General features: G+C 42.5%; 1 protein-coding gene across 1 annotated transcript; it reads right to left on the bottom strand.

The window, feature by feature from the left end:
- Positions 1–201: 201 nt before the first annotated feature.
- LOC1279631 (insulin gene enhancer protein isl-1) lies at positions 202–27,501 on the bottom strand. Its single transcript, XM_061656465.1, has 8 exons — positions 26,638–27,501; positions 8,024–8,213; positions 7,812–7,942; positions 7,529–7,744; positions 4,364–4,484; positions 3,035–3,197; positions 2,717–2,929; positions 202–1,500 (listed from the first exon to the last, which is right to left on the bottom strand). The coding sequence occupies exons 1-8, from the start codon at positions 26,780–26,782 to the stop codon at positions 1,300–1,302; spliced, it is 1,380 nt and encodes a 459-aa protein (XP_061512449.1). The 5' UTR covers positions 26,783–27,501; the 3' UTR covers positions 202–1,299.
- Between the last annotated feature and the right edge of the window lie 269 nt (positions 27,502–27,770).

The raw sequence follows: 27,770 nt of genomic DNA, 5'->3' as shown, positions 1-27,770 counted from the left end.
TAATCACTGCGGTCGCTTAATTTGCGTACTGCTGAATCCATCCACTGGCCACTGATGTAAGTGCATTAGTTTTCAATACTTACAACAAATCGCTTTTTGGCCATTTACTCCAATGTGACGTAACAACAACGAACCTGCTCGATTTACTGGTTTACTTCATACACAACCTTCCAAAGAAATTTGAACAAACAACCCACAAGCTATGTTTGAATTTTACTTTTATTTTCTGTTTTGTTTTTTTATGCTTATTTTTTCAAAGTTTTCTTTAAATACCGATATTTTTTGTATGATTAGATTATTTAAACCTACATCTTCTTCATCAGACCACTATCTATCTTCCTGAACTTAATTCACTCGATGGCCTCACTTACTCACAAAAAATCCAGTTAGTTTCCTCCGTCAATTGATCTTAAATGATGCTGCCAGCCGGCTACAAGTGAGACGAGAAACATGTTTTACTCATTCTTCCATTACTCTGAACATCTTTCGCCCAATGCTAGTTTGGTCTGCTAGTTTTTTTTAGGTCTGCTGTTGCCATTTTAGTTTTACACCTAAACAATAGTTTTGCTAATCGTATCAATTTCTGTGTTTCATTCGAGCTCGGATTATACTGTTCCCGTTTTTAAAATGCCTTCCAATAACTACCATCCCGCTTACCATTTCCAGAACCAGAGGCAAGTGTGTGTTTGCGTGTTTGAGTGAGTGATTCGGTAGGTAGAAGTGTTCTAGTGGACGTTCGCTAATGGATAATATTTTACAATATTTACAATGGGCCGCATTATTGACCTACCTGCTTACTTTACGCTATTACGTCTGAGCTAGGTTTTCTATTGTATTAACCAATCTATTGTAAATCAACTTTGAGAACGTCAACCCTCTTGCATGTTCATTTGGCTTTCCCCGTTTGTTCCATTATTGTAAACTTTTTTTTTTATTAAATAAAATAAAAATGCTAACCAAATTTAAAATACACGAACAGACAACCTCCACAATGCTACTTAAAGCGAGCATTCGACGATCCACGGCGTTGCACTAAAACCATACTGTTGAGGAATAACTTAGAGACAGAGTGTTGTGTTGTAACAAATTGTCCTAACTCCTACAATAACGAGGCTATGAAAAGCATTGTTCCTGGCATTGTTTTTTCAAATATCATTCTCTGGTGCGTTTCAGTTGAATGGGGCATTTTTGTGTTGCTTCAATAAAAGCTATGCTTCCAAATATTGCCTTTCGATTGCTTACTCCCGTACCTCGGCGGGCTGTTATGCTGGTTTGTGGCTTTCTGTGTGAGCAAACAAATTACGGGCTGCCCTGCATGCTGTCGTCGCTTTCCAGATACGTTACGTACGAGTCCGTACTATCCGGATGATGGTGCCCACTAAGATCCATGTGCGAACCGATCGGAGGAACCTGGCCTCCCTGGCCCGGCATGGGTGGCATTCCGCCGGGGCCACCTCCAGGACCGCCACCACCACCATTACCGACGTCGTAGCCATGCATCTAGAAATAGACAAAAAAGCACAAAATTAAATAACATACAGCACACATTAAAAAGGTTTGTACGAGTAAGTTCAGTAGGTGCAACGATTCCGGTAGGTGCAAGAAAGCATAAGCGACTCCGACCCATTGGTGCAACGAGTTCGGGTCGGGTCGGGCCAAGGTGGGCTCATTCCAACCCGCGGGTGCAGTGAGTTCGGGTCGACCCGACTGAAGAGTAGGTGCGAAAAAGCATAAGCGGCTCCGACCTGTGGGTGCAGCGAGTTCGGGTCGGGTCGAGTCAAGATAGGTTCAATCCGACCCGACCCGACCCGAACTCGCTGCACCATAGCGTCGGATTTGATTCCGACTCCGACCTAGCGCACCCGCTGCACCCACGGGTCGGAATCAATTCCGACTGGTTCGCACCCGACTCCGGGTCGGGTCGTGAAATGAATCGTATGACCCACCACTAATGTGAACGCTTCAATAAACTTATTTAGAATAAAGCTGAACACGCCAGAGCAAATAACAGTACATCCAATATCCATCCACGAACGTCAACCATGACGAACAGAGAACAGTAAAAAACAGACACATCCAAAGACTAACCAATGCAAAGAGCTTTAACGCATATTTCATGGATTGTTATAGCTTCGTTGCAGTGGCGGAGGATGGTGCATCGTTTTGCTGGTTCTACTTGATTGGCTTAGGTTTGTATTTTTTGTATCGCGGCGAATCCTTTTTGCCGTCGTCTTCCGGCTTAATCAGCGTATTAATGGCGGCATCTACCCCCAAGACGGGATTTGTGTTGCGTTCTGTTTCCTTTAGCTTTTTTTGCAATTTTCATCTCCTATCTACCTCTTTTGTTCGTACCATTGTGCTGACAAAACTGCCATTTTGTAGCGTTTCATCGTTTTGCATAGCAGCTGCACAGTTGTTTAACGTTAATAAAAAAACGCAAATGTTCAGTTTGCAAGTTTGTAGGCTTCGTATAGAGGTTTGAAGTTCCATACACTAGATGGAAAATTTTCATGGCAGGCCTTATGAAGTGTTAACATTTTTACAACCTACTGCACTGTATATGGTACTTGTCGTGATCAGCAAATGGTTTGCACGGGAAAAAAGCACAATAATTCAACCAACAACAAAAACAGTTGCGTTCTACGCGAACAGAACCAGTTGCGTTCGTTGACATTTTACGATCATAATACCAGAGCTCATTGCTACTTTAACTTACCTGATTGACTAAATGCTGGAAAGCGGGTGTGTGCGTATTGATCGACCCGTTGCTATCGAGATCGGAGTGGAGTGCAAAATCGGACAGTGCCTTCCACGGTGGCTGATACGCCGTTACCTCTAGGCCGTGCAGATTGAGCGGCGAGTCGTGTCTAACGGGCGAGCTGGCCACCATCGGTATACCCTGCATTCCGTAGCCCAACTTTCGACCTTCCTGTGGAGCAATCGCAAATTAAAAAGGAAGGGCAAACGTTACTCACTGACACTCCTTCCTGCCCAACGGGCCGGCGAATAGATGGTGCAATGCAACCATGCTTACTTTCTCCTGCTGCATCTGCAGTTTCATTTGGATGGTTTTTTTCTTATCCTTGCAGCGCTTGTTCTGGAACCAAACCCGTATGACCCGCGGTGACAGACCGGTCATCTCCACTAGCTGCTCCTTCATCAGTGCGTCGGGCCGGGGGTTTGCATTGTAGCACGTGCTGCGGAGTGGGGTGATGGAGAAATGAAATGAAAGGTAAAATCAAACATAAAGAACATGCTTGGCGGCGTTGCAAGCTCGATAGTAGTAGACGCAGTCTCAAATTGCACATGTGCATTATGGGTTGGTTTGTTGTGAAGCGCTGTGCAAACACTGTGCCTGCACGGTTTACCCAGATTACAGCGGCATACGCGTGCTTTACGCGGGGTTGACGCATACGCTTTGCCGTTCCGCACCCGAGCGACGCAGCATTATGGTAATAATTTGCACAATTTGTATTTCGCTTAGCAATCAATATTAATGATGGGCAACGCCATTCGACGCACGGTGTGCGCCGGGCGATCGCATGCATATTTGCGCTTCTAATTAGAGATAATTCACAGGCGACTGGAAGTTCGGTAGGTCGCATACGGTTTGCGCGTTGCAGAGTTGAGTGACTGCAAAAGTGTGTCTCCAAGTGACTGTGGAGACGTGGTGGCGCTCATGCAGCATGACCGACTACCGGTTTGCTGTTGGCTGAAGATATTCATCAGAATCAGTTCCTCACTCTCTCTCTCTTCCTGCCCCCCACCCCCCCTTCCCCACCAGCATTTGGATAATTTCCAGATAACGCCTTAAAAATGTCGGTGCAATTGTGTGAAATTGCTGTTTGTGTTTGGCACACAAGAGAACAAACACCATTTTTCGCATAAAACTGCGTTTACAGATGAATTGTTTAGTCCACATTTTATTGATTTGCTTTTGTTGACTAAGTTGAAGTATTTGAGAAAGTAGTGACTCTGCTGCGTGCAAAATAATGGGGAACGAGGAAACAAAATATGCTTCTTGTGGCGATGAAAGACCCATACATGAGAACATTCTAATGAACATTTTTAATCTCAGTCTAGTACATTATTTGGCACCACATAAGCTAATAACGTTTTAGAGATCATTCATTGAATGCTACTATCAGCATCATCATCATCATGACATTCTATAGATCAAATGTGATGAAATGTATACGCATAAGCATTCCTAATTTTACCAATCAAAACTTTAGGTAATTTTAGGTTGCTGCCCATTGTAGCCCCAAAATGCCTGAATATACATCGTACCGCTTCATTAAATGATTTGCCCAATCATCCAAAGGGACCCATCGAATGTTGCAACTACTGAGTAGATACTTACCGTAGTGTGTGTAGCTGCTTCTCGTTTAAAACCGTCCGCACTCGCGTCGGTTTACCGTCCGAAGGTCCGGAGGGTCCTTTGCCTCGCAAGCTTTTATGAGATCCCGATTCGCTGCCAGAATCTGTGGAAGAAAAAAACGTTCGGTTAATTGTATCGTCTATAAAGCTATGCTTAAGCATAGATCATGTATTATCAGTTGCGCTTCAATATTATCGATCGCCAGTAAAATCCTGCATGATCTTATTAATGAAAACTTTCCTGCCGCTTCCTTTACGTACATTTTGTCAGGCAAACGACACCGAACGGTACCAAAATTGCAAGAACGCATCGTGCACGGGAAAAGAAATGTATCCGCAATGATAGAATTCATGTCAAACTTTGGTTCACATGAACTACATTTGCGTTGCTCGGTGAAGATTGCCTTTTGTTTGTATGTTTGTAATTTTTTTTTTATTCTTCTTTCTTGCTTGCCAGCCTACCGACCGCTGTTTCGGGGTCTGGTATCTGTACATCAACCGTGGTGCGGCCAGCCGCGATTACATCTATTATTATTATTTCTCGTGTTTTGTTGATTTGCCGCCGCACCACAAAGTCCGGTATTGAATTGTACCGAAAGGCAATTGGGAACGAAAAGGAAGGAGCACACTATCGACTCCCGAAGTGAGTCAATTATTTGGTCGTAAGACTGTACTAGACGGCTAGAAGGTCTGGTACTCGGGAAAAGGCCACGGCACACGGTAAAAAGGGGGTGAAGGTGTAGGGTTAAACAAGATACGGAGGTATAAGACAAAAAAAGCTCGCACAACACAACCTACGTACGCTACGGTGCCAGGCCGTACGACGTCAATACACAAGCAAGCAAACCCAGGCAAGAGCAAAGAAAACACGGGTACAAACACGGTACCGCCAAATTCGGCAGAATAGTAGAGATCCGCGATCAGTACCGATAATTATCAATACACGTCTAATTACGGGCGGGAAAATCGTTACCGAAATCGGAAACTCGAGCCACGAATGCTTGCCCAGGCTCTTGCCTGCCAGGGCGGCAGGCTTAAAGGCAGGAAAAGAAAGACAGCGCAGGAAACGTGCGGTCGAGGGAACGCATTTTCTCTGCAACATTTTCAACGATATTAAGTACTACGGTACAGTGATCGCGATTGCAATTATCGGTACTGCGATACCTATGAGGTGCCGGCCGCGGTACAAAAACATGCCCGGCGTAGGAGAAAGAGCAAAGGCATCGCGGGACATACATACAAGACGCGATGCTGTCGAATCAGTGGTGGGTGGCTGGGTGAGGAGTTTGGCAGTGTCAGTGGCAGGGTGTGGGTTCGGAGGGGATCGGGGAGAAGTAAACTTGTTGGCCTAAAATTGGAACATTTGTACTGTATGTAGGACTGCTTTATGCTTCGACCTTATGCTGTATGGTTGGTGTTGTTGCTCCGCTTCTACCTCTTCTACAGCACTCTTCGAGGTGTGTGATGTACGCGATTGTCGTTTGACGAATGCCGTCTCCATGGCAATTATTAGCAAGCGCAGAAGCTCAATAATAGCGCTATAAACGATGTTTAAAAGAGTTGGACTAAGGCCTGGGGCTATGAACATGTTGAGGCAACATTCGTTAGATGGCAACATTTCTAAATTTTCCTATTTATTTCAAAAACTGTGCACGTTTTTGACAATAAAAATGTCTCAAAAACTATTGTTGAAATTTTAGTATCCGATTTGGTATGCATACTGTTCGACAATCTTTCTGTTACAAATAAACATGAAACAAATCGAATTGAAGCAAAAATGTTCCCGCAACATGAGTTTGACGATTTGGCAACAAATGTTCCCCCAACATTTTCATAGACCCGAGCCTAAGCGGTTGTAAAAGCCACAGTATAACATGTATGTCAAATACGATGTTTGTTGAGTGGATGAAATGCTATGCAGTTTATGCAATATATGCACGTTGCCTGCCTGCATCATATGTATTTGGCATAAATTCTGTAGAAATGGGAAACATTAAACAAATAAACACACAAACAAGCAAACGAACAAAATCAAAACAAAAAAGAACAAAAAGAAACACCATATAAATGCATTCGAGCAGATGCTAGAGAACAAAACAACAAAAAAGTGCCTTTTGAAGTTTTCCCGCCACTATCAACAGAAGACAAACCCGAAAAAGATTCCGATCGGGCTCGCCTTCGCCTCGTTACCCTTTTTCGCATGTTCGACCAAACGTGCCGGAACACCGTCGTGCAACGGGGGGCTGCAGTGTGACAAGTTCGGCCGATGTAGACCGTGTGTCTGGAGTATTTACACAACCGAACATAAGTGGGTACAAGCTGATCGAGATTCAAGGCGGCAGGGCAAACGTGAAGGAACAAAATAAATACCGAAACCGGACATTTTGTGGTGTAGCATGTGGGAGTGGGGGGTAACGGACACGAAGGACATACGCAGGCTGGTAGAGTGTGAAGGAACGGCACGACGACTCATCGTCATTACCATCATCAGTACCATCACCATCATTCTGGTAAAATGGGAAGAAATGAGCATCACCAACGGGCTCAAGTGGATCGTCACTAGATCGTCGTCATCAACCCGGACGTAAGTTGCCATACGACAATATCATCGATACGGGTGAAGGCGGCAGGAAGAGCGAAGAGGGAACCAGCTATCAGACAATATTTGTCCACGAAGCACTTGACCATAAGCATAAAGCGATGCCGATCATTGTTACGCGTTTGAGGTACTTTCAGGCCGCCTAGACTCATGACTGACTTATGCCGCCTCGTTGGCGCAGGTTGATGTGTCGTGTGTGTGTTTTTGCTTATACTTTTCTATCACCGCTACCACCTGCCGTGGACGGAATGGTTTTGCGCGAGCGGGACAGGTGTGAATGTATATTTGATAAGCGATGGCATCGATAAGAACTGATTAGCTATTCAATCGATCGATTGACAACATACGAAAAGATGAGTGAATTAAGATTGTTCGAAATGGAAGATTAAACTGTCAATGAGGCATAGTACAACGTCGTTGTTGACTGGCATGAAAAAAATGTTTCAATAAACATTCTTATTTACGACACGCAACGTCGATTATAATAATTTATGGAAAATGGTATCCAAATGAGACTTCAGACCTAGTCAAACAGATATTCAGACTTACCTGACATGGAGCCAAGTTCACTCGAGTGATTATTATTGCTTAAACTATTATTGTTGTTATTGGTACTGCTGATGTTGTTGTTGTTGTTGGCATTGCTGCTGATGTTGTTGTTGGGCTCTACACCCTGTACGAGGCCATTTTGGGACGATTTCTCCAAATGATCATGGTCCTCCTTACAGTACAGCGAACCACCATCTCGGAGCGCAAACTCGTCACCTGTAGGGTTGTTTAAATGTTCAATTTAAAACTATGCATAACTTTCAAACATTTAATGAACATTTACCTGGTATTAGTTGCCGAGCGCAGGCCGAACATCGGAAGCATTCTATGTGGTAGATTTTCGTTTTGGCCCGCATCACGAAGTCGTTTTTGCTAAAAGAGCTCCCGCACTTATCACATTTGGTACCGAATAATCTGTTTGGGAGTTAGGGGGGATCATTTTTTTAAAGCATTCTCAATTCAATTCAGATGCATTAAAGGCAGTAAGACACTAACCTCACATAATCTCGCTTGCAATAGGTTTTGCCGTCACGCACGAAACAGGTACAGCTCTCGTCCAGAAATTGACGACATTCCTGGCACTTTAGGCAGGCCGCATGCCACTCGAGGTCTGGTGCGACACGCAGGATGTATTGGTCATGAATTTGACCGCCGCATCCAACGCACAAGGATAAGCGTTCTTTTTCTGTAAAACAAAAGTTAAAATTATATTTTTGTTTAGTGATCCATAGTTTTTTACAATTAAGTAAACAAAAAAATACAAATAAATATAAAAAAATCGAATGATAGTAAATGATAGCAGTAAAACTACACTTTTTTCAACAAGTAACATTTTATTTGTAATTGTCATTGTTTGTTAGATCTCCAAACACTTGTACTCAATAATTTTTATTAATTAAAATTGATTAAAACGGAAAAAACCCCTAACTATTCACCAAAATGTCATTTGATTGCAGATTTGACGTCGAAACTTTAAAACAAACCAACAAATGTAAGCATTAAAACTGAACGAATGTATGTCTTAGTGTTAATACTTTATCTTTATTTTCACATTGATTAAAATGTCAAAATTTAATGTTGAATAGCACAATAGATTAGTTACTACGAACACTGGGCTAGTACCAAATCAATTCCAAGCGAAGGTTTTGAACGAATTCTAGCGTTAAAGATTCTTCACCCAATGTTGAGATACATAGCACGCTTGGATACGACGTGCTTACTTTGTAGGCGGAGCTTGCGCGGTACATATCACGCACACAAATACGTCTTATACACGCGAAGTCACACACACACTTACCACGTCGTTCTATGTACATTCTACTATATACAATCGAGTGCTTCGTGATTTGAAACTATTGTAAATTGTAAAAAGCTTCAGTTTTTTTTAACAATTCATATTTTCTCGATGTTTATTAAAAGAAAACGAATCCTCAAAAATATGAAAAATACCGCTCTTTTAGCTTAAAATATTCCCTATTTTTTTAGTCAGAGAATATGAACACGATATGGTTGGTTCCTGCCACGCAATGCTTCAAAAACGAAATATGATAGCAATTGCGCTGAAGCATACCATTTACAGGACGCATTATCAACGCTACTATTTGAGATTCCGTCTGCCATTGTCACGCGAAAAGAGAAAATTCAATTGCACATTTTCTTCATACACCACTTCGTACACCGTACAGAAAACATGCTAATTTCTGTCATGCGATGCGAATGCACGAAACCTTCCGAGCGTTCAAGCTTGCTGTTGACGGAACGATACGATAGCATACGGTATAACAGCAAGATTTCACGGAATCACAAATATACGCGACTACTGCTAATAATCGACGAAAGTGTACTCCTCGGAGCTGTTTTCTCGGCTACGACAGTAAAAGACTGGTTCTGGAGTGTATGATTATGGACGTTTGCATCGTTCGATGTACATTTCCAAAATTTTCCAAGGTTCGAACGATAACTCCCTTGGTCGTTTTTCCCTTTTATCTTTATGGCGGAAAACACTTAAGCCAGCAAGGACTAGCTGAGGGGCCTGCGCTCAAAACTCAAACTCACTCGTCAGCCGTCCGCCATTCCATGTACATTCAATACGCTCTGAGTCTTCAATCCGCTGGGAGATTGTTTTCCCCTACTACCTTAAACACATACTAGTGGAAAAGCAAATCTTTCCATCAGTCTCCGAACCACTGGGTTCCATTTATTGCTGCGGTTTTTCAAGTGGAAAGGGAAGTTTTTTTCATCTTCTTTGTAGAACCATTCGATTGTTCCCCAACCTAAGATACCCCAAGCGACAGAATCGAAGAGCTCTTCTAAGCGGCTTTGCTTGGGCGGCAATGAAGGTTCATTTTTAACTTTTTGAAAAAAAACTGCATGATTAGTTTAACAAAATTGTAAGGTATATAGAACGCAGTGAAATGTGATACTACATAAAAAACAGCTCAAATATATATATTTAAAATGTGAAACACAAAACAATAGATAATTTTCATTAAAAAAATATGTAAAAATAAAACTATAAAAAGTGCAAATGAAAGATGACCTTTGAGTGTTGCAATAATTTTTAAGCAACAATCCCGGGGTTGTTGAATTTATATACTTTTATTGCATTTTGTAGCAAGCTCTTGGCGGTCAGAATCCGAACCAAGGATAGCTTTCTAATTAAAACGGATTACTGGACGATTTAACTAAAGGCTGTTTCGAGCAAACAAAATTATATGTTGACAATTTCTTGAAAACCCCCGTAACGTGTATCTGACTCAACAAAAAAATATAGCACTGCGGCCAAACCTCGCAGAGAATGGATGTTTTTTTCATCTTGTTCAATTTCCATTAAAGCTGCAAAGTTTAATACATTACTCAACACTTTAAGTACATAGTGAATTGCTAAAATCTACAACAAACACAACCTGTTTTTATCAATTATAATTTTTGTATTCTACTTTAAAAGTCATTCGGTCTTGAGTAGTTCAAGTTCAAACACAAACTGCAGCAAACACCATTTTCATAAGAATGGCCTCTCAGTTAAGTTAATCAGCAGTTAAGTCTGCACATTAGAAGTGCTACTCAAGTGTGGCACATAGTTGAAAAATTAAACAAAAAATGTCGGATGAAATTGAAGCACCTGTCTACAGCCTCAAACATTTTAATTATCATGACACTCGGTCACATTAACAACTTAATACGTTCAAATTATTCATTCAATTAGTGGCAGCGTTAAACTGACACCACAAAAAAGTGCCTTCTGAACACATGTATTATCGTACGAAGGATGAACGAATGTTTTCATATGTGTTGCTGAGTTTTCGTTTTTTGTGTGTTTTGTTTGGCATTTGCTAGAATTCAATTACCTACATTCTTAGCAATTGACATTGGGTTAAATTTTTTGTATTGGATGTAAATTTTCACGAACGCAAGATTTTTTTTTAATTGAGCATTAAATGATCACAGGCTGTCCGGGGGATAATTTCATTGAAAAAAAAGAAAAAAAAAACAAAAAAACTTCAAATGAATTTCCGCGACTTTACACAAATAAATTATTCAATCAAACAAAGTCCTAAAATTGGTGTGGCGAACGAACGAAAACGGAAGAACCACGCATATAGATAGAACGAGCAAAACAGGATTCCGGTGTTAACGATATCCAGTTCGCTACCGAACGATGGGGACTTTGAGTGCTGACAGCATCCAGGACTCATCCGGGAAAGCATCAACAGCAGCAGCCATCTTTATACCGGTTTCTGCATCAACCTCAATTCCGACCTAGCGTACTTTGCAATCCACTTTTGTCGACTTCAAAGTTTGCCGACAACGGGGACCTGTTGTAGGCCTGTGGGCTCAGAATAAAACACGTCCACCGAAAACATACATTTTAAATAAGCATTCTTCAATTGGCTCTTGTAGTCGCGGGGCGTGTGCGTCAGTGAAGTCCAGCATATTTCGTTTGTTTTTTTTTTGCTTTTTAAAGTTTATATCGTGGTATCATGTAAAATTGTGCTGGTTTTTTCAGAGATGATACATTTTGGCCTAATTTATAATCAAAATGGGTTTTCCACTTCCATATAGTGAAAGGCAATTTGCAACAGCAACTGATTTTTTACTAATCATCGCACATCGTGCTACTAAAAATATCAAATGAAATACATGGACCCCAAAAAGTCATATCATGAACGTTTACAAAATGAGACAGCCTAACAACTGATAAACAAAAATCAGTCAGTTTTGTTTTCCATTCCTTTTACTCTAGTTTGTTTCGCTTCTAATCGTACAGTTACCGCACGCGCCAGATTTTCACGGCAGAAAGATTTTATGGTGATTAATTTTATGTTCGGCTCCCCTCAGCTTTCAAGCAAGTCAGGGAAAGCAATCTGAGCGAGTGTGCACCAACAATGCCAAAGCGTGTGTCACTTATAATAGGAATAAGAAAACGAGAATATTTTATAAATAGTGAAATGTAAATTAAATTCTAAAAAAAAAACTAAAACTAAAACTAAAAACTAAACTAACCATTTCGACTGAACGATTTATAAAAAGCTAACACATATACACATTCCGAGCAAAGAACGACACACCAAATGGCAAGCGGAACGTGGGTCAAGAGCTTGCACGCGATCGACTAGTCCGTCGCACTAGTCCGTCGCAAATGGCTTAACTGGAAAGCTCTTTTGTGTTGCACCACACGGAAATGCCTGCTCTATCGGTTGCCAGGGGAGATAAACAGAAAAGCATCCACAGGCAGGAAGATAAACTCCAAAACAGGTATCTTGTTAGGTTAATTTGAGAATGTTTTGTTACTCTTGGTCGGTGTTGTTGGTTTGGTGTATTGTTTTATTGTTTTTAATTTCGCCGTGCTTTGCTGTGCCACCCAAAAACTGCCTAAGCGACAGTCGTGCCGTATACCTTGATCCTTGATGAATCGTTTGCTTCGTTTCCAAAAGGTCTCGTTGATCTTTTCTTTTGCCGTAACCATCGTCGCCGCCGTCATCGTCGCCGTCGTGGTTGTCTCGTTTTTATTACACCTTTATGATCACTTTTTTATAGTTTTAGATGCGTGTTGCTGCAAATGAGAGTCTCGGTGTGATGATCGCGCGTGTGCGGGATTTTTTTTCTCTCTCTCTAGTTGTTGTATCTTCTATCACCTCCAAAACTCTTTCCTTTCATATATGCCGAGTTTAGGGAGCGCACTAGTCGGGGTATTTTGTAGTATAACTGCTAGTAACTCGCAAGCCAATACCATCCAGCTGTTGGCTTTTTGCGGGGCTGACAGCCAGACAGCCAGACAGATCATCATCGTCTCGTCAGACTGACGTCCAAACGTCAAGTGATGATGTAAAACTGGCATGTTGGAACCGGGGCACGGACTGGTGTGTGGGACAAAATAATTAAAAAAAACAAAACGGGAGAGCTGCGGCACGATAACCCGAGTCAAGCAGTAATGCGATGGATTGGTACGAGATAAACCGATCGCAGTTTACCGACTGGAAACCGTTACAGACGGCAGAGTCACTGTCCTGATCAGAGTCTGTCTTTCTGCCGGGCCCAACACCGACGATTCCGGTGAGACAGTAGTGTTTATCTAGTTTATTACGGACGCCTGTCCGTCGACGAGTCGCGCTAAGCAATCACGCGGTTTTGTCCTTGGTTGAAGCAAGAACCGAAAACAAAATCTCTCTCTCTCCCTTGTAACGATAAAACCGAACACAGCATCCCGACCGCTCAGCACCAAGGGTCAACGAGAAGGTGCTGCCGGTCTGGATGATCGTTGGTGCCCAAGGCACCATAAATATGTTGTTTGGTTTGGCTTCCAGCCCAGGCGCCGTCATGGTCATCGATAACTAGCTGTGACTGCACCTCCCAGTTGGCTATGCATCGGTGCATTTATTTTCTATGCTGGTATGTGTGGTTGTGTGTTGGTTTTTTTTTTGGTTTTGTTCTTCCACTGTTTCTATACCCCCTTTCGAGGGCCCTATTCTTCACGAAACTACAGCTGGACCGCTGCTATGCTGCGTTTAGATGCTAATGATGATGATGAAGACGATCGATTACATTAATGACACCGAACACCTACAAAATGTGTCACCTTAGAGGGTCGCTTATGGGTTGGAATTGATTTGAATATGGTTATCTTTCATTCCCATCTTTGGTTTGTTCGTGTTGATTCGGTGGTGTTCAAAGTATTGTGTATCTTAAAGCTGCCAGCCGCGTTTGATATCTAGGCTACGGGTATCGTTTGATGATAGCAATTTCATTGATAATAATGCTATCGACGCAAAAGTGCGTGCAATTATGCGCATCGGAACAAATCGTTATTAGCTATAACACATAACCGCGTTATGACGAAACGGAAAAAGGGTTGACGAAACAGAACAAAAATCTCCTAACGATCGTAATGCGTCGTGAAATTATAAGTCGTGAGACATTTATCACACATTCCATTCCGTGGAAAATCATTTAGTCGCAAGATTTGCTTGAAAATTGGAAAATTGGTAAGATAACTTGCCTTGTTGTTTCCAAAAGTATGTGGCACAAAAAAAAAAACAACTAAGCGCAACATGAAGCATGATCACCACATAGTGTGGCTACTCCACCAGTCAAAGAAGAGCATGCGTTAGGATGCTAGCAAATTCTCGAAACGAATGAGTAATCGGACTTAATGATCCAATCAACCACAAGAATGGTGACACATTGAAAATGAATGTCTGTCAGCAAGTGGATGGTGTGGAATGACGAAAGCACTGGGCTTGTTTCCTTTCCATCGTTCAATCAATTATCCTCATTCCTAGCACTCGGAGAACACTCCACCAGTGTTGAATGGAGGAAAAATTAACCAACCCTAAGGTAAATGATTAAAGTTGTAAACAATCATCCCAACAATCCGAACGGCGCCATCGGTCCGTTCCGTAAAGCGAGCAGATAGTCCTTCTGAGAGTAAAAATATCTACTTGGAAAGAGCAGGGCAGGGTAAGGGGAAGTTCGGATCGTTGGTAACGCTAGCAAAACAATCGAAAGATTTAAACAAGCTTAAGGGGGTAAAATGCTTCTCGAAGGAGAAAGCTAACCATCCGTCGATTTTAGAAACGAGAACATCTATTCGACCACTGAACTAAGCGAGCGGGCTGGTAATAATTCTCGTTTAATGGATTAATAATTTGTTATAAATTATGCTGATTTGCCGGACCCATGGTTCGGTTTTATGACCATCCATAAATCATAAGAGTCATCTCGTAAAGCTTTCGAGTTGAAATAGTATAAACGCTCAGCGAATTTTCGGAAGCACTTCGGGGTATGAGACGGATAGTAGTATACATTCTACGAAAACAAGAATCAACAAATCTAGTGTGTGTGTGTGTGTGTGTTGGGCATGGGTAGCTTATTAGGTATGATTTATTGTTTTTTTTTTTTTTTTTTTTTTGCGTATAAGAATTCTTTCTTATAAAAGCATTATTTTGGTGTTTTGCTCTTGAAATTTTTGTTCCATAAACCATTCGTCGATACACGCGTTTGTTGAATATGTAGATGAACAACAATATCAGTATTTAGTAAAGTATACGAAACATTCCCCATACATCGTGTACGAGCACTGTTACAAGATAAAAAAGGCAGATGTACAATTTGCATGATGCAATCGGGTGGCAAACTGACCTTAGCGTGACCATGTTAGAATACCCTTGAAGTCGGCGATTTTTCAGTGCAATTCATTTGCAACATTTATAGTGGAAAAGTGCGTTCTTGTCGTAATCAACCGCCGTCTCTGCTGGCCTCTTGAATGAACCGAGACAAATGTATATTTCCAGCCGTGGTACACTTCAACGATCATCAAAGCGCATCGCCGAGTGGCAATGAGAATCGATCGTAAGTTGGCGTTAAAATATTGTTCAACTTCGAGAGGGGCACATCATATGAAACAGGGGCTGAAGTGTTGTGGCCCGATACAAGTAGTAAGAGTGCACCGCGTACATATCTGGCTTAGTTATTGAAGCGAGTTTGGCGAGATGGTGGATTCATTTTCTCGCAAGGGAGTGTCGATCCCGATCATGGATCGATCTTTGCCATGTTTCTTTTTTTTAAATAACCAACGAGATAGAGCTTTTGTGCTGTATCGAAGAACAAATAGGTTGTTGTTTTTCTCAACGTTCTTTGTTCAACCGCCAATCAACTTATCCGTCCACGACGCAGGACAATGCACCGAGCGCAGAGATGAAGCAATGTTTAGCATGGGCGTTGGATCAATCTTTTGTCTGGTTCTGTATCAACAAGAATCTTGCTACGAGAGATCTGACCTTTGTTTGTGTTGGAGTTGTTTTATTTCTTCACACCTTGCTATGTTGTAAAATTTTAAAATTTATAACAGCCGTGTCCATTTCGTATTAGACGATTCTACCAAGCGAGTCCGACAGAGTTTTGCTCAAGAACTGTTAGTGTGAACGTTTCACCTCATGTTGACCAAAACTTCATCGTTAGTGAATGATGAATGAATTCGATTGTATTTGGTTTGCTCGGTTTCAGACAATCGAAAAATCCGCTACTCGTCCAGGTTTCTTTACACCCGTTCGAGATGCGTTTTATTTAAATTACCACCACCGTCGTCTAACTTGATGCGCAAGGCTGTAGTGGCCTTGGGATCCCATGACACTCCCGAATGGCAGCATCCAGACACTCGCAAGTATGTCACTAAGACCCTTCCTCTCCGGCCGATGTGCCGATTAATGTTTGCCTTTGCGATTAGCAGGTATTAGCCATGTGTGGAGGGCCAATTAGCACGTGCGATCATTACCGAATCCAAACTATCTACCGCCATGCACCTGTGAGCCCTTACGTTCGGTCGTGGCAAGTAGGACCAAGCGTTCCAACCCAGGCCAGCAGTCTTGATCGGTCACTGACGGGGCATAGGTAGCGAAGATAAATTAGCGAATATCGCCGTGTCGGGTGATCGTGTCGCGGTCTTCCCGCGCAAGCTCTTTCGTCACCAGTGCGAGCCGCAGTTCTTTGCTCTGCTATGTCGTGCCCAAAGCCATAAGTCAGCACCGGCCCTGGGCTTATTTAAGAGCAGAAGCGGCAACGGCAGCCAAACTTCAACAGCTTTTGCTCACCGTAAGACTGGAGCGTTTATTTTTTTGGTTTCGTTTTGGTGTTACGTTCTTGCCGCGCGGTATCGCTGCTCGAAGGTTTCTGGCATGCTGCACGCTACATCCCCAGGCTCGGAGCTGCTGACTAGTTTTATTTATCGCGTTTGAGGGCCCATCACAGATCTCGAAATGCAAAGCAGCGAAGAACTCGTGTTCGTGGGGAAGAAACAGGTGGCAAACTGTGGAGGAAGGGCAACCGAACAACCACGACTGATAAGCAGGCATATAACAGGACGAACTAAACCGAAAAGCGTCTTTGATCTTTCCTCAGAGGATTTTGCGGCATTCGGGATATCGGGCCGGATTCGTTGAAAGCGCGTATAAAAAGAAATCGAACGAATTCGACAAAAAGAAAACGGCGATGATGAAAAGCGGAGTAAAGAACGGCATGAATAATGTCTTCCATCATTCTAGTACCGGCGCGAGCTGTAAGCTGCAAGCACGCGGGAGAAAACTGATGAAGTACCAACAACCTTACCAAAACCGACCGACACACCCGGCCACGGATCGGTGTTCCGGGGGAATGTAGCGAGGTTGTCGATTTTCCTTGCTGGAGGAATGATGGTGGGAAACGGTGACAAAAACATCATTTGGTTTGAAACTGTATATAGTAAAGGCCCGGTTACCGCGTGGAAATAAATCTTCTCGTTTCGGTACTGGACGGATCAGAAAACAGGGAACAAGAACAGTTTGGTGATACATCAACAACATCGTACAACAACGACAATGACAGGCGGATATTTTAGATAGTCAAAGAGTTATTGAGGAAAACAAACATTTCTAGCACTATTTTTTGTCATGAGCAAGTACGATCTGCATATTAAACATTAACACTGTACGTAACCATTTCACAGCTTCTCAATCGAACAGCGAATTTTGCTGTAGCTGTTCAAGAGCTACAATAAAATTCGCCGTAACTCCTGTTTGAATTGCAGGGTTAAGTAAAAGGTTTCCACTTTCAAACATCGGTAAACTTCCAATCTTCAATTGCTTCCAAATCGTCTGACGTAACTACAGTAGCATTTGTTTGAGTCGATCAATATTTTTTGAACGGAAGTGTGAAAGTAGAGTTTACATACGATGTCTTGTTAGCAAAGCACGTGATCATCTGTGCTTTTGGCTGGAAATTTCGAATACAGTTGAGCACAAACTGCCATCCAACACGATGTTGATATCGTTTGGTCGTAGATTACAAACGATCTTTAGCAGCAGCTTTAACAACACATACGATCGCAGAAAACCTATTCGTGTTCCGAAAGGTCGTGCATTGGACATGGAAGGTTTTGTTTCATCGTTTGCTCACTGCGCTTTATACTGCTTTCACACTTGGACATGCTAATTTATGAAAAATGTGACTCTAATAAGAAAAGCATACATAATTTGTTTATAAATCTATAAAACCGACCACACACAACGTGGCGTGGTGTGGCACTTGTTGAATTTCCTCTCGTGTCGTTTGAAGATACGAGATCTTATGGTCATCACTTTTGATGTTCGTTACCATCGTCGTCGTTGTGGTCGTCGTCATCGACGTCGTGGTCGTCGTCAACGTCTTCTGAACCGTTCCGTTCAACGACTTCTTCATCAACACTGGGCAAACGTTGTGGACTCTGACTTGACATTCGGTCGGAAGCTGAGATCAAGGCGTCAAAAAGTCACACGCATATGCGATCGTGCGGCGATCGCATGGTATTGAAACGAAGAACCTATCTAGCAAAGATTTATTGCACTAAATTCGGAAGGTGGTATAAAAAGTTACGAATAGGCATGTTTAGGAAAGAAATAATGAGAGAGAATTTGGCGAATATTTTTGGGACAGCTTAAGGAATCAACCGGTTGGTGAATGATACGAATCGTTGCAAATAAACTTTTAGTGCAATGGTGCAAATGCAACGAAATTCTATGTATTAATCCCTGCTTGTACGGGAAGATTCTTTTGTAAGATAATTATATTTACAAAACAGTAAAACCATCTGTATATACAAATGAGTTACGAAATCTGTATCCACAGTTGTAAATGATTTATCATCCTTTTTAGACAGTTTATTAGAGGAAACTTTTGTCATCAAGGTATCATGATTTCTAAACGTTCCTATTGTAAACTATTACCTTTGTCGTTCTTACGTACGGGAGGATATGCGGTTAAAAGAATAGTGACACATTTGGACCGGAATTGTATAATATGCGAAAGTGCTCATACACTTCCAACGGTCTAAGTAGTAATGTAGTGAACAAAAAACCGCAGCTCAATAGGGACCGCCAAAACTGTGTTATCGCAAACTGCTTATCGCATTTCCGATTGACAGATTTCCGATTCCAATTCATTTGTGTGCCCTTCGAAAAAAGCCTCTCCACCGTTCGGCGGTAATATCAGACAAACGCACAGAACAAACGATTCTCCAATCGATTCTGGCATGGGGCTCTTATCTCGAAGGTAACTCGTGGAGCCCAATCCGCGTTGTTCTTTTCATCGTCAATTTTTCTTTGCTCCTGCTAAGATTTCCTGCTTTCCGTCGCCGCCGTTTGGTGGTGCTTAATTTGCATTAACATGGCGGCAATTCCTTTGCGCGGTAGGATCGCGAATGATTGTGGTTTTCGTGATGGCTAAAGTTGTCGGCAATGATCAGAAGCAAAAAACAGCGTTGCACAGGAACAGTAAAAAACAAAACACACCAGACACATATGGTGTACATTCGTTGTGGAAAGGTTACACATGGGTATAAGAAAAAAATCATATACAACAGAGCCTTGAGCTCGGGGTATCTTGTCGTTTTGGAGCACCAATCTGTTTGGATTGTGTGACGCAGGACGGTACTTTAAGTAAAAACCATAGTTATTTCTGTCCTTTTACCAGTAATTTGGCAGCAAATACAATATGAAAAATACGGTACGTGCATTTGAAAAAAAACTAATATAAATAAAATGGTGTCAAAAATTCGGCTCGGATGTGATGCTGCCTCACCGCGCTAAAGCATGGAACTTTTTGTTATGTTTTTTTGCCCTTATGTACTGTAAAAGGGCCGGTAAAGAATACAAGGTATTCGCCATCGTCTGCCTGTTGATATCGTTTCGTGATGTTGTTACATTCTCTTTCTTTTGCACAGAAATACCGCCCGACAAACAATCCCGCGCAACTAAACTGGCCACACCGCATGCTGCACGGCTGTGCCAGCCCTCCAGGCGGGTTCGTTTATATTTTTTGCCTTAATAAAATAACCCAATACGCGAGGCCGAGCCAATCTTTGCCGTGACTTATAAGTGCCGAGAGACTGGCAGACCAGCGTGGTCAAGGTAGAGACCGCATAACCGAAAGAACGGAACCGAACGAAATGGTAATCAAATTTGCATAAAATCGTGGTGGTGTCGTCATGAAGCTCGGATTCTCCTCTACGCTGACCCGCTCCTGTTCCTGCGCTGGCATTTGAAAGCTGCTCGCACGCAGAGTGTATTGGTTTTTAATAAATTATTTAGCAAATTTATTTTGAAGTTAATAGAGGAATTTTGTAAATTTATTTTGTTTTATTATTCTACGGTGCAGTGAGGCGGTGTGTGGTGTTGATTTTTGCAGTGCCATAAGCTGGCAAATGGACAAAGAACTAAGCTCGCCGCCAGAGGAAAAAGTGCCGACCGGCTTCGGCTTCTCACATCTCACTTGTTAGCAAAGGTTGACCGCCGTTGATCCTACGGCGCGAAGGTGCCTTTTAGTTTGGGTGGCATTCTTTCTGAGAGGGGAATGTTGGGAGCATTTTGTGTGTGTGTTTTATTTTGACTTTTCGATCGATCTTCCCGATCTAGCACTGGGGTAGGTTTCGGTTGTATGGTCTTCCCGGCGTATACGTAGATACATGTGTGTGTGTCTGTATAATTATGGAAAGTGAATCGATCGAGATTAAGGCTACTGTTACACAACAACGCCAACGTGGCCACTAATATGGGCAGTCCGTCATCACGCGGGCAAATGAGATAAATCCGAAAGCTCACCCGCAAGTGCTGCCGTGTCGGCTACAGGATAGAGAACCGGATCGGAACCCAACGTCGATCGGATTCACGTCACGTCAGATTGACCAGCTGATTAATTCTTCTAAAATCGCTACTAATGCCCAATGTTTCATAGTCCGACGGTTGCGGGACAGATTTTATATGAATGTTCATTTCTTGAATCACGTGTTGCCGTGTCGACCGGCGAGCACAGCATGTTTGACGGTTAGTTGATGGGATCTGTCACTGGCGATCGAGATGTTGAGCTTGATCTCTGTTTTGCGCCGGGTCGGAGATTTGGAAAGATTCACACAACCGGTAGCAAACATTTAATGCTATCCAATTACCGAAGGTCATGTGCTGTCGGGTTGCATATCACACCTTTCATGCCGCTGGTAAACGGACAAAAAGTAGCATTTCGCGACAGTTTTATTATATTTTATAGGGTTTTTTACAGCTTTAGTAAAATTTTTGGGGCGACTTTCACTTCCACCTTGACTACCTTGCAGCTTGCATTAAAAAGCAAATAGGAAACGGAAGCGGCTGTGGAAAGGCAATCTATAACGAATTCCCAAGCCACATGAAATCTGACAGCCTCAGGATGCAGTAGAGTAAACAACAGCCCTGAAACAAAAATGCTATTTGTTCCGGTTCTCAAGTAGCCAATGCACATTTTCCGATATGAATATCAAATTCCATTTTCGTTTTTAGTTTGATTCTCGTGTTGTAAATAAAATACCCGCTCATCCGTCCATTAGTGAATTGGTCCATTGAATACACCTGCAGCATTTCATCATTTCGATGTCCGGCGTGTAAACTTGGGGAATTTGGCCGGAACAACTTCCTCGACCAGGAAGGAAGAACTCTCGAGACCGATGAGACTGCTGGAGGTAATCCTGAAAAATAATCGATATTCGTTGCATTCATTCGATGTTGGAAAATCGGAATGGAAAATGTAATCAATTTGATTCAGATTATTTCCAATTTTGTGCGGATGTAGTCCATCCTGATGCCATCCACTGTTTGCAGTATTGAAATGAGTTCAATTAGTAAAGGGGCAGTGGATATGTTCCCACATTCAGAAACAAAACCCGCCAGCATCTCCCGCACCCAATACGGTCAATTTTGTTTGTTTACACTTCGTCGGTGGAAAACACCAAAACGGCCGTTTTGTCGATCGTGCGGGGCATCCGTCAACATGATGTTTATCATGCGAGGTCCCGCGGGACCCACCCTGAATGGGAATGCTGCGCGATCGATTCAACCATTCGACCACCGTTGGGAACTTTCTTTCCATTTCCAAACTGCTTTGGGTCAGTTTGGGACAACATCAGGCCGCAGACCGGCTTGGGTGGTTTGGCTTGGCTGTGCTTAGATGAATAATTTCTACACGAATTGTAATTGAATAAACAACCGAGCGACTTGCTTGCGATCGACTGCTAAACGCTGGTTCAAAGTGTTGCCGGCCGGTGGTGAGCATCGAAGCGGTGAAACAGATGTTGGAAATAATTGGAATATGATTGGGCTGGAACATTGTGTGGCTTGGAAGGTTTCTGTGCCAGCTGCAACACTTGTGATGCGTAATGTAACATGCAATACTGAAGCAAGTGCAAAACGAGACTAAACGAAACGGATCCGTCGCATTACTGTACGTGTGGGAACGTGGAGGAATGTTTATGGATTGTAGCAATTATAGAATTCAATTAGCCAAACTGAGAGTGTGTGAAAACGATGTGCAAGAAAACGGTTCAATTCCGAGCGGATCACGCTTCATCATTGTTCCAGTTTTAATCCATTCTTCCAATTATACAAAGCGGCAGCGAAATTCACATAATATCATAAAAGATTTGTCGCAAGTCTTGGTCGGTCCTGCGAGAGTCCAACCGGTAATCACATTCACCAGGGCCTGGGTGCTGATCTAGATAAAGGTAAAACAAAAGTCCAGTGAATTGAAAAATGGAAGTTTACGAAGACGATCATCATCATCTGAGCAACTGTTGCTACTGTTGGTAATGAAACACATAATGAGGATGAGTGTGAGGTGCATTTGAGTGGAAAATAGATACAGTGGATGAATGTCCAACATCCACGACGTGGGTGCACTAAACATAAAACCTCCATCTTCGGAGGCTCAGCAAATGGTTGTGGTGGTTCTGGAAAATGGTCTTCGTCATTTCGTTGAAAATGGATGTTTTTTTCCCTTCAAGCAAACTAGTCGTCATAATCGCTTAGCTATGCAAAGGAACTATAAGCATTATTTATGATAATCCATATTCATATCGCTAGCTAATTCTACATTTTACTGTTTATTAATCATGCGTATGAATAATTCGTACACGTTTTGTGCCGTTGCCCATTATCCTTCGCCCTTTATGCCGTTGCCGGGGCCGGTTCATAGCAACGTACAAGTTTCTTTACCAATATTTCGTGGTCGCAAGCAGTGGCGGATTTAACGGTGCGCGGACTGAGCGGCCGCGGGGGGCCCCGTCAATGTAGGGGCCCCGTGTAAGGAAGTCCAGCATATAGAACAATGTGTACAGTAGTCTCAGCAAGAGCTTCTGTGTTAGTTAGGGGCCCCATGGATGAAGGGACTCATAAACTATAGGGGCCCAGTACAAGGATTCTGAGCACACCCCCTTCCCCCCCCCCGCCAGCAAAACAATGAAGTGTGTTTGATTCAAAACCTAATGCAACAATATGCACCCCCCCCCCCCCCCCGCTCGACACCAACCGGGGGGCCTCCACTCCTCTTAACGCTTAGGGCCCCCAACACCCTAAATCCGCCACTGGTCGCAAGTAAAGAGCTAGATAGGGCACCGTTACGAAAAACAGTAGATCGTACATAACGAACGAATTTCCAAAAGAATTCTGCGGAAATTCATCTCATTTACGTAGGGTGTCCGTATGCGTATGGTTCACAGGAAGAAACCGTGAACATGACAGTTATATGAGGCGCAAAAGCTGCTTTTGCTACAGTTTTATTACATTCTACAGAAACCTTTATCTGATTCCCTCAAGGCAAGACAAGGTGGTCCCTAGGCCTGAGGTGTAGTGGGTTTAGGTTGAGCAAAATGCAAACAAAAAACCAAACTGCACATTACGTGATCTGCCATTTCGACTACAGTATTTTTACTGTAGGTGGGGCTGAGATTACTCTTGAAATGGTTCCGATGGCGGGGCAACGAGAAGGTATCTTCTCGGTAATTAAATAATTTTCACTATCCTATCGCCACAAACAGCAAATCGTGCCTTTTAATGGCTTTACCCCGATGTGATGACGCGCAAAAAGCGTTAAAACCCAAGCGTTCAACATCGCGCACATCAGGATCAGACAACGTTTGGCAGATTCTGGCCTGGATACACAAGGTTCAGTCGGATTTTCCTAGAGTCAGTTCCTTTTTTCTTTCTCCTGTAACGGTCATCAGAGAACCATCCCGAAACGACATCTCGCTGGAGGCTGCCATGAAAGCCAAGCAACAGATAGCACGGAACACGCGGATTGAGAAGGAGAGAGAAAGATGGTTGTGGTCCGTGGTCGATCGTAAAATAGTGTGAACTTTATATTCTCCTTAAATTATCTGGTCGTTTATCGGTTTTATGGAGGTTCCTGTTTAGGGTGTCCATTTCTTCTATGACGCCGCAATGCCGACAGACAAACCGTACGGCAAATACCTTTACTTTGTGGTCACCTCAGCTGTACTGTGAGGTCAGTTGTGTGTTTTTATATTCAGTGTTTGTTTCACCGTTTGGTCAGGTGAGATTGGCCAGATTGGACTCTCCAAAACTGTTTGGGGGACCTGGGAGTAGCGTTTGGGTATGACTTTTTTTCACTGCGCCAGTGGGCACTCGATCATAAAGCTGTTGGACGTTGATGAACCTTCCATTTCCAATGTCTTCGTCAGTCCAATTATGATGTAACATGCTGGATGGTGGTACTAACAAAACAAAAAGGGAAGCACAATTGTAAGCACTCATCAGAGTGAAGGCTGTAACACAAATTAATTAGAGTAAAAAATACTATAACGAGAGCTTTTATTTTTCCCCACTTGTATAGGCACGAAGTACGTTTAGTTATGTATTAACCAGCAAAATGCTCCAAACAGATGGTCCTTTTGGAAATAATAAAAAAACAGGGCTTCACATATTCCATTCCACGGTATGATGCCGGAAGCGCTAACCAAGATCCTCGCTCTCAAACACCGTCGGTCGAGGGAGTTTAATGCGTTATTACATCACACCACGTCCGAATGACAATGCTTTCAACTCTAAATGCATGCTTTGCCAATCGATTTTCTATGTGCACTCGGCTGTGCAACTGCCGCTATATAAAAAAAATATACACCCGATCCGCGTGATTGACATGCACAAACAATCTAGACAGACAGATGGAGTAAATAGCCAATATTCCATTTTCAGTCAGTGCCGGCTCGCTTTACAGCAACACTACCGTAGTGGTGTATATTTATAAAGGCAAAAAGGTTCGACTCCTGCACACGCAAATACACATGTTTTACTTTTCAACTGCATCGAGTCGCAGCATTCCCTCATACCCATTTTCCGACGGCTTCACAGAATAAAGCGTGCAGCAGTACAACAACACCAATAACAACAACAACAAAAACATAATTTTCCTTCAAGAGGTTAGTTTTTGTTCCTTTTTACTTCGCTTTGAAAAATAACTGCTGGGAAAAATGATGGTTCCACCATTCGGGCGGTTTGAGACTGAAGTGCATGCTGTTGTAGTCACCGTGCAGCGCTGCTTTGGATTGAGATCGAATCGGGCTATCCCGCCGAGTCTGCACCCAGAGCCATTAAACTGGGAAGTGAACTATTCCAAGTTGGCTCTCCCCCCTCGCCACCAAACTATTCCATTACCACGGAAGCAGTGCCATGCCGGCTAATGGAGACGGGTGAACCCAAAATCGCTTCGATCGTCAATAAAACACTTGCTTCTTGCTCGATGATGGATGACGCGTGGAATTGTATAACAGACCTCTGGGGGAGGAGTGTGAAACCTTTGCTCTCGAGCGATGTTTTGACGAGTCGTCTACGATGCAGCAAAGATTGACACTTTTGTGCGCCTAATGCGTAATGTGTTTATTGAAGATCCACACCAGCTGTTCTGTCGACGGGGATCAGGAAGTTGGCAATGGCCGTGGTAGCGAGAGGTAAGGATGTTATCTTAAAAGCCATAGTGAAAAGCAGATGAGTGGAAATGTGATTCGGATCAGCTAAAGCTATTTAGTGACAGTTTCTCACATGCTGAAAAATAGCTCGTTGGTGGTCGACCGATAGAAACATCAAAGCATAAACATCGAAACATGACTTTCGGCTCCTACTAATCACTCACATCAGCAGTCGGTTTGAACGATACACTAAATTTGTTCTCTGTTAGCCAACTGAAAATAATAATTCTCTATGCATAGCTGTAAGCAAATTGGGCAAATTTACATCTGCAACGAAAACGATGATTGCAATGCTAAACAAGTAACCGGTTTGAAGCAGTTTTGGTATTGTTAAAAGCAGGCATGAAAATTATGTAGAAAGTGTGGGAATTCCGTGCTACCGGTTAAGGAACAACTGGTTATGAAAACTGTAAACCGGCATGTGTTGGATTTTCCCACTTTAAGGTGTCATTGTTGGGAAATATTTTACAAGCCATTTGCGTGCGTAATGTTACAACAAAAACATATGTAAACAAAGGGACACTGGATGATGTACCAACCAGACTTATTTGAAACCTGGTTTTAATTTCTTATTTGAGTTTAGCGTTAAAACAGTTCAAGCAAGTCTAAAAATTGATCAATTTACAGAGTTAATTTACTTTTGTTACTTGTTTAGTCCATTATTTATGCTTTATAATGCCTAAAACGCTTCTGCCAGCCTCTGTGCACGTTGTTTATTTATTACAAAGGTATCGTTATCAACTAGAAATATACAACACTAGTCCCACTACAGTATTGCAAACGTATTAGACGTTAGATTGCCCAATCTAGAACTGTCACTTACTTGGATGAATGTTTGGTCCATGGCAACTGCTGTCCAAAGAATCCAGGTGATGGTTCATTACCAGCGACGGTTGCACCAGTCCACCTCTATGATTGTGTAAGGGTAGTTGGTGCGCCAATGGGCCACCGATCTCTGCCATTACCATATAGGATGATTTTGGTGGGAAAGATGTTGATCAGGACTTGTGGTACTGCGATGCCTATAAAGGAACCGCTGGATTCTGCTCCGATCGCTGGATATCAACACACTATTTTTCTCTAAGGCACACACTGAATGCTTTTTTGAGGAGGGTTTTCCGATGCTTGGAAATGTGCGATGGTTTCTATTGGACGCCTGCTTGATGCTTTTGTGGCTGTTGCATTTTCTACGAATTGCAGCACTACTATCGGATACACTGTTTACTATTCGCCAACTGCTTACAACACTTCATTCCAGAGCACTAGCACAGAAAACTACACAATCCAGCATAATTGCCCGTTAGTCGCACTGCATTTCAGTATGAGGATGAGGAATGCGAAGATTTGCTCCCGTATTACTTAAAACATAATTTCGGATTGCTTTTGATAACACTTCCACGGTGGAACACGCGCGACATGCAAAACAAATACAAAACAAAGAAGCTCAAATAAATTAACTTATTATAATTAATTGTCACTAAGGTCACAGCACTGGTTTCGGATTGAGAGAAGCTTAATGCTTAACGACGATTTTGTATGACGTGTTAGTTTTCCGACAAGGCTTAACGCACATAAATCCTCGGAGGTCGAAAATTCGGAAAAACTACGATGCGGAAAAAACTGCGGTACGTACGCGGAGAACACGCACGCACGAGAGCTGAACTAGAACTGAAACGATATTTACAAGGCATGTATCTACGCACCTATATGTACGCAGCTTATGTACGCACACTAGGCGAAAAAGGACACAAATCCGAAATTGAGATCTTATTCGAGTATTAATAGTTTCAATCATTCCGGCTGATTAGATATTTTAGTGGATCGTATGATAAATGATTTAAAAAATAACTCTGCGGATATTATTACAAATTGAATTTGTAACAAACATTTCCATATTACAAAACGAAAAAAAAAATAAAAACAAATATGAGCGCAATTATTCGTATATTCTTTGTT

This window comes from Anopheles gambiae, chromosome 3 (genome assembly GCF_943734735.2).
Source record: "Anopheles gambiae chromosome 3, idAnoGambNW_F1_1, whole genome shotgun sequence".
NCBI lineage: Eukaryota > Metazoa > Arthropoda > Insecta > Diptera > Culicidae > Anopheles > Anopheles gambiae.
The sequence above is the reverse complement of the archived record's forward strand: the minus strand, read 5'-3'. Positions and strand labels throughout refer to the sequence as shown.